Raw genomic sequence first — 8,511 nt, 5'->3', positions numbered from 1 at the left:
CTGGCCATTGAAGATAATGGGAAAAAAAACAAAATTCATATAACAAACAGAAGCAGAGATCGGATCGCTGATTTGCTTATAAATCCACAAATTAGTGCTTGTGTATGGCAAAAGACTTGAATGCGCAAAGATGTCGTAATCAAAATGCATGGATTGATGCTTTTTGACACTAACCTTGAACCTTTTTCAATGACGGGATTAGAATCTTGCTTCTATTTTGGTGTGCAGTTTTTTCAACTTGGCAGCCAGCATGGCGTTCCATTCAATGTTTATCCATTGCAACCATTGTTCGCCATTGATTTTCCTATCTCACTTTTTCCATCCATTCTTGTAAGGGATTACTCCAGAGGGATGATCCGTCAGGAAGGGTGAGTTTGAGCATTTAATAAGGGAAAAAACATCAAAGTCATTGTAAAATAAAATATTATAGTCTCTTTATACATAATTGATTTCCTTCCTTCAATGTTTATCCATTCCAACCATTGTTGGCCATAGATTTTCCTATTTCACCTTTGCCATCCATTCTTGTGGATTGCTCTAGAGGGACGATGGGCAAAGAAGTGTAAGTTTTGGCATTTCCTTAAGGAAAATTAACATCAAGTCTTTGTAAAATAAAACATCATAGTCTCTTTATGCAGAATTGATGTCCCATTTAACAAATCTATTGTTCTGAAATATTTATAGAGGATTGCAAACATGACTAAATCTCTAAACAGTACATTTGAGAGGTCTTGTTATTCACGATATACATATCTTGGGAGACATGAGGCCTTTTACTATCATATGTACTCGTAAGTACCATCTCGTACAACACAAACTCACCTGATAGACTCATAGGCTAATAACTACAGAACAAATGGATGCTTAAACTTATAATAGAATGAAATACCATGAACCTTGAAGTTATGAAGGAGAGTTCTCAGCAAAGACTAGTCTGCCGTTTTATAATCTTGATGCCCAAGCCAGCTCTCATCAGGCCCTCTCTTATAGCCTTTCAATCTTTCATGGAGTTACAATTTCTTTTTGCTGAAGACAATTTAATGCTGTCATGCCCTAAAATTGGTGATCTCTGTCATGTCGCCCATTGGTGGTGTTGCTACGGTAGGTGTACTGGCAGTGCCGCTAGCTCTTGCAACGGAACTGTTATGTTGAAAATCCTGAATGTAACCCGGGCGAGAAGCAACAGGAATTTCCTCTACATCACCAGTCAGCATTGCGACCACTCTAGACATCGGTGGACGCATTGTAGGCACCGCTTGAGTGCAAAGAAGGGCCACTTCAATCACTCTGAGGACTTCTTCGTTTGAGCGTGTTGATTCTATCTCAGGATCCATCAAATCGAGAGGCCTTCCTTGCTCATAAAGATGCCATGTCTGCAATGCCAACAGGCAGTTAGTAATGGCTGGTGTTAAATTGCATTGATCACATATTTGAAGTTCAGAGTGTACACACCCATTCAAGAAGATAAACCATCTTTTGTGGCAAGCTTGTCTCTGTGTTTCTCCTACCACTCACAAGCTCCAATGCAACTACCCCAAAGCTGAACACGTCTGCCTTTTCTGTAAGATGACCCCGCATAGCATATTCTGGTGACAGATATCCACTTCAAAACAGAAATATATAGTGAGTGGTATTATATTACACATTGCAAAGTGCTTTTCGGAGAGCTATGTGCTCGTCCCATAATACATGACAGTATAGTTTTGTTTTCTTGGAAAATAATTTTGATTGTAGTAGGAAAAACTATGACCCGTTGTACTTTAATGAGTTTAGTCAATGTAATTTTAAACCATGATCATTAGAAATAATGATAAATTAGTTATGTGTTCCAATGTTCACTAGTGATAAATATGTTTATTTTAGAACTTTAATTTAATTATCAATAATTGTTGGATAGAGGGTAGAGATTTAATTTCTAGAGAATATGTTGGAATATTTATAGTAGTATTATAGATCAAAAGTTAATATTTTTTATAAATTTAATAAAAAATTAATTAATTAAAAAAATCATATCAATAAGTGTTACAATAATAATAAGTAGTATTGTAACAAAAGCTATTTATTAGTATAAATTCAAGTACGAGTAAAGAGAGATCAATTTTTTCCGTGCAAACATCTTTTAGAGTGTAAAATTTGGAAAATAAAAATTCTCATGATAGATCCCAATGAATGTGTAGTGATTATCTATCTCTCTATATATATGATGTGTAATTTTTCATTGTTTAAATCGTATTCTTGAATGCTATATAGAGTATATTGTGCACATTAAAATGGTTTTTTGATATTAATACATTGTTAAGTATAAATAGTAAAATATTTTATTGATAATTCACATTGAATTTTTTTGTTATTATGAATGAATTACACATATCCCTCTTATTATTCCAATGAGGAAGTGCTTGATATTTTTTATTTTATCTTTTAACTTCAATTATTTTTTTCCTTGGGATATTGAAGATTTTATTATATACAACATTAAAATATTTTCTTTTCGGGTAGATTTTCAAATAGTTTATTAAAATCTTGTGTTGAAATATTTTTGAAAAGTATAATATTTAAACATCTTACTCACTCATATTTTTTTACTTCTTATCTTATTTTAAAGTTATATGAAATTATATTATCTCATATGGATAACTTACTAAACCAGCATATATGAAATTATATTATCTTATATAGACAACTTACTAAAGCCCTCATATTGGGTTGTAGAATGAGCCCCTAAGATCGACAGGTTAATCAACTTCACATTGATCAAAGCTGAACTTACACAGCCCATACTAAGCTGTAGACTAAGCCTCAACAAATTAAAAATTTCTATAGTAAAGTGAGATGAATCTCCATGATTAAAAATGATTTTACCTTATATATTAATTATTTTTATTATCAATAATAATATATATATATATATATATATTATTTTTTTTTTTTAATTTGACATAAATATTTTCAGGTTTATAACTACAATAATTTAACAAAATACCAAAATTATAATAAACAAAAAAACCTATGTTCACTTTTAAAATAATAAAAATTTAATATCAACATAAAATAATATAATAAAGTTAACCTAATAAAAAAATTAATATCAAAATAAACTAATTTATTTATTTATTATAGAAGTGATCAAGCTGCAGACTACTTAGTTCTTTTGAAGAAAAATGATATTTTCTGATAGCTAATGCAATTTCACATGATAATTAAGAAACCAAAATCCAAACTTCCTTACACTGTACCCGCAACTCTGGTGGTGACATGAGTTTTCTTCTCATTGTATAGCTTAGCCAAGCCAAAATCTCCTATCTTAGGGTTGAGAGAATTATCCAACAGAATGTTGCTGGCTTTGATGTCTCGATGAATTATCCGAGTACTGGACTCCTCGTGAAGGTAAGCAAGTCCACGTGCGGTGCCAATACAAACATTGTATCGAATAGGCCAATCCAGCTGTAGCTGATGTTTATTATTACCTGCAACATACATAGCACCAGCCTATTTTTTACCATCCAGTGAATAGAAAACGAAATGTACAATTCAGAAAAACTAATTTAGTTATATATAGCACTAGGCTATTTGTTACTATCTCGCAAGTAGAAAAACGAAATCTTCAATTCAGAAGACTAATGTGTGTGTCTATATATATAATTATATAATTACCAAATAAAGCTTTTTCAAGACTGTTGTTTTCCAAGTACTCATAGACCAAGAGTCGATCATCTGCTTCTAGACAACATCCATACAACTTTACAAGGTTCCTATGTTTCACCGCAGATATTACAGCTACTTCATTTATGAATTCGCGTTTTCCTTGTCTAGATTCAGCAGAGAGTTGCTTCACTGCCACCATTTTACCATCTGAAAGAATGCCCTATTTTAATGCCACAATTTAGAATGTCAGTGGTCAAACAAACTTAAGAGAAAACACAAATAATACAGGAAGAAATAATAACTGCTTACATAATTCACTTGTATTGTAAACCGTCTTTGAAAAAAGAATGCAACAGATGGAAAGAGTATTAACAAACCTTATAAACTGCACCATATCCTCCCTCGCCTAACTTATTCTCTCGATCAAAATCTCCAGTTGCAGTTCTCATATCCGCATAGCTGAAAATTTTCATCTTTGAACGGATAATTTTTATTGCTGACAAAAAGAAGAAGTCAACATTAAGATGTAACACGTCAATCGTTGCTCCTTGCAACTAAATTGAACCAGAAAATGTTAGGAGAAAACATTGAAGCATCCCCTGCAAGAGTCCTCAAATCTTGTCATTACCTTCGTCTTCCTCAACATTGGTTGCTGCTAGCTTTTGGGCTCTCCTCCGAAGGAAAATAACCAAAAATATGCATATCAAAACTGCAACAATTCCAATTATGGTTCCAATCATTATCCCTGTCTTTCTTTTGTCTGTCGAGGGTGGTACAGTGACACCAACAGGGGAGGTGGGAGGCACCCCATCAGCTACACACATTCAAAAATCATAAGTGACAATGCAAGCTGAAACAGACAACGCCTTTCCAGTTTCACGATAGAAAAATAATTTGACAGTTAATATAAGAAACATTTTAATACAACCATCTTGAGCCTGGTGCAACATGCCCATCCTTGGTAGAATGGTGTCCTGTGCAGAAATTTCTAATTTAATGAAACACACTACCTTTTATACTTACCACGCGTAGCACTTATAGCTGATACTAAGGGTCCATAGACTCCTTGGTTTGGAATACAGCAAGTTCCCTTTCCAGCCCAGAAAAAATGAATTTCAAGAAAGTTTGCTGTTACACTGATATTGTAGAAAGGTTTAGGAACAGCTACATTGGAGCCTCCTGCCTCCTTTCGGATGTCAAAATCTGTTAATACTTTCTTCCCCTGCACCATCATTTTCCCAGGAACAAATAAAAAATTTGCTCAAGGCAAAAGATCAGATAACCACAATTTGTTATTAAAAAAGGACGCAATAAAAATATTTCATCGTATATTACAGCAATAACACTTTCAAGATCAATCGTTAACGATACCTGAACATAAACATCAAAAATGCGTCTTCCAACACTATACCAGAGTGGTGTATCTAAAATCACTGTCTCTGCAAACTGTAAATTTACTGTATAGAGTCCATTCACGAGTCCTAAACCATAATATCGAAGTGAACTGGGAGATAATCGTGCTGACTGATACAGTTCTGTATCTAATGTCTTTGTAAATTGAGACTGACTGCTCGCTATATAGGTTGGATTGTTAGAGTCCATAAAATATCCAGTGTCGCTTACTCCCCAGTTTTCTGTACTGCTGACATAGAATGAGGCAGCATTGAGTGTTTCGTTCTCCTGCTCATAAACAACTCCCATAGCAGAAGTCTTTGGTATGCCTCCACAATTTATGGCAAAGGAAGAATCTAAAAAAATGACGACCCAACATGTGAATTTTATTGTTTTATATTTAAACAATACTGAGATGTGCATTAATGTCAAAAAAACTATTCTCTGAGCCATCGCAAATACATGTGATGAAATTTATATTTCAGGACTCGAGAAAATGCAATCAGGTCATTTTTAGCTATGCATAAGCATTTAAAATTCAAATGTGTGCCTTTATAATTTACTCAGTCCATTTTTAGATGCACTTATGTTTTTAAAATCAAATGTATACTTTTTGTGGTTCACTCAGATATGAGTATATAGTAAAAACTGATGTGGATAATTATTAATATTTGGTCATAAATAAGATAACAAAATAAAATCCAACCAAATTACAAATTGCAATATTCAAATTAGTATAGAAAACCATATGAATGAAATATGAAAATTTAAACTATCCAAAAATAGATTTCCTCTAATGATCTCATGACCATAAGTTATGACAGATATGCCAACAGGTTGCAAGTCTCGTTGGACAGAAAGACAAATTGTGAAACAGCCTTATGCTAGACAAATAAATGAAATACGTTACTCATATGCACCGTTAGGTTATAGTTTGTTTCGAAACGAGTTTGTAATCTTTGGGGTGCCATAAATGGTTCTTATAATATTATTTAAGAAATCATTTCGCAACTGTTTCGAACCTAAGCCACAAGAACTAACATATATTATTAGAAGTAATGCTTCCTCTGAGCCATCTTAGTATTGTATTTTAAATATTATATTATTAATGTTTGGCTTGGTAAAGTCATTTTAGGTTTATAGTTTTGTGCCAAGCACAATTTTGTAAAGGTGGTATTGTTGCTTTTTGAATTTGTATCTAATGTGTACAAAGTCCTTATCATATAATGCAACCTCTAGGGAATGAAGAGGGAGGTAGTTGACACCTCACCCACCATTTTCTGCACTTTAGGTTGGCTTTACTTCAATCAAGGGGGCTTCCCTAAGATAAGATTGCTAAATAGTAAGCAATGATGGCTCAAAGTGAAATGAAGAATAGTTTCAACAACAAAAATATTACAGTATGGAAAGACGAGAAGATGATGGTAGATCAAACCCATTGCTTATCCATTTGACATGGAGTCAAAGGATCAAACTATGAAAGATGTTGTTTACATATGATGAACACATGAAGAGATGAAATAAACAAAGTATAACCTTTCTTAATGTGTTAATATGAAATGTGAAACATGCATGGAGAATCATTTGAAAGAGTACCTCAAAATATAGCTTGTAGGCATGCTTATCAAATGAAAATGGTAAATTCCAACCAACTCAAGCTAGGAAATTTGACCATCACAAAGACATTTCCATCACATAAGCATCAAAGGCATTGAAAGGGGAATGAACCACCGTCAAAACACAACTAATACGTAAGTTGCAATAACTTAAATGAAGAATAAAAGTACAATCTTCCCATTTATTAGCTCTTCAAAGAATATCCTCTTGCAAGTATTTCCATTGACTAACATTTAACAATTGAATTCCAATACATACACCTCATAAGATAGAAACTTTAGCTCTAACATTACTTTCTAGATCTTCAAATAAGCTCAAGGGGGGAAATGATTGAGATTTATGCAAAAACAAAATGAAATATAGACTTAAATAGAAACACAGAGCTACAACGAAAACTGAACTTCAATTCACTAATAAGAAATACTCAAATTGTTTACATGCAGAATGGAAACAATCTAGCTTGGGCGATGGTAGCTTATATCTGAGAAGAGATTTGATGGCTACATGTCTACTGAAGTGTGTTACAATGAGGCTTAGAGGCCCTTTTATTATTGAGAAACAATGGAAAACACTAAACATCCAAAAACCTAACCCTAGGAGATGAAGCACCAAAAGTGTGAGCCTCGTTGGGATTAGTTGGAAGGCCAACTTCTCGGGGTGGTAAGCCGGCCACATGATCTCCATTTGGCATGCACGATACCTTGTTAGAAAGATCTATCTGAGGACAACAAATTTTGCTAGCAAGCCCCTACCCATGGGTGTAGGGGTTGGTGAGTTTTTCAAGAAAAGGTTGTTTGGAGCCTCAAAACGGCTCCGGAAGTTCATGCCCGAAAAACTACCAAAAATAGAAAATTGTGCTAGAATTAAGGAAACTGAAAGGAAACAGTGTTGGGGGTCCAAGCGAAATAGGCGGGTGGCCACTAATATCCAACTCGACCAGAAAACCCCAAATCCAACCATGCAAATGAAGGAGAGAGAACCTTTATATAGGCTTAAGTTCAACTCTCTTATACAATAATAATACTATTTGTTCTCCAAGGAAAATATTAGAAAATACTGAAAATATTTACAATAAAATCTTATGTGGAAAAATTATGATAAAAATTCCAATAGAAAATATTGAATACAAGTATCTACATGAATTTAATGGCATGTGTCATCTTCCTCAATCTTCTAGCTCATGCAAACTGCCATTTGTCTTCTCCATGTGCAAGGGCACCCTCCAAGAGTAACCACCATAAATAAAATAATAAAATGCCAAGTCAAAGCGGTTAGGCTAATTTTCAAAAATAGTGTGAAAAATCCAAGTGCAAAACTCCAAAGGTAAGGTTAGTCTCTAGACAATATATGAGTGTGAATGCCAAGTGTCTTGACTAGGGTGCTTCTTATAGAAGCCCTTTGACCAAAAACCATATAAAATTGTCTCCTTTAAACTTGTGGGCCTTAGGAACTTGTGCTTTGTGTCCACATTAAATCCATCACCATAATAAACTGTTCTATGCATGCATGTTCCTTTAGAAAGAGATCATTACATAAATTTTGAGGTCTAAAATGGGTCTCTTAAAGAATATTATAAAATAATAGTGGACATAATAAAACAACACTAAATTACATCATCAAATTTTAGAGAAAAAAGAAAAAATTACTTTTTCAACTCATATTTTCAACTTATCTCCCTTCGATTTTACTCAAATTTCAAGCAGGAGCACTCATTGGATGCAAAATTTAATTCCTCATCCAAGGAGTACCCATGTTGCATACTTTCGATGGACCCTGCTACACGAAAAATGAGAAATACATGAAAAACGTGATTGCAACATGGGTACTTCTTGGATGGGGAATTAAGTTCCACATCTA

General features: G+C 33.7%; 1 protein-coding gene across 1 annotated transcript in view; it reads right to left on the bottom strand.

Moving 5' to 3' along the window:
* Positions 1 to 426: 426 nt before the first annotated feature.
* Positions 427 to 8,511, bottom strand: part of LOC149227101 (putative LRR receptor-like serine/threonine-protein kinase At1g56140) — a 197,468-nt gene continuing 189,383 nt past the window's right edge. The window contains exons 9-16 of the mRNA XM_089380406.1: positions 5,017 to 5,393; positions 4,669 to 4,867; positions 4,274 to 4,459; positions 4,023 to 4,141; positions 3,655 to 3,865; positions 3,230 to 3,467; positions 1,453 to 1,603; positions 427 to 1,373 (exon numbers count right to left, since the gene is read on the bottom strand). Of these exons, the coding sequence (XP_089236532.1) occupies positions 1,047 to 1,373; positions 1,453 to 1,603; positions 3,230 to 3,467; positions 3,655 to 3,865; positions 4,023 to 4,141; positions 4,274 to 4,459; positions 4,669 to 4,867; positions 5,017 to 5,393 (1,808 nt within the window). The 3' untranslated portion in view covers positions 427 to 1,046. The remainder of the gene's footprint in view (positions 1,374 to 1,452; positions 1,604 to 3,229; positions 3,468 to 3,654; positions 3,866 to 4,022; positions 4,142 to 4,273; positions 4,460 to 4,668; positions 4,868 to 5,016; positions 5,394 to 8,511) is intronic.

The sequence above is a fragment of the Pinus tabuliformis genome, chromosome J, assembly GCF_031772625.1.
Source record: "Pinus tabuliformis cultivar Carrire ecotype Pingquan chromosome J, CPIR1, whole genome shotgun sequence".
NCBI lineage: Eukaryota > Viridiplantae > Streptophyta > Pinopsida > Pinales > Pinaceae > Pinus > Pinus tabuliformis.
Note: the sequence above shows the minus strand (reverse complement) of the source record. Positions and strands in the feature narration are given on the sequence as shown.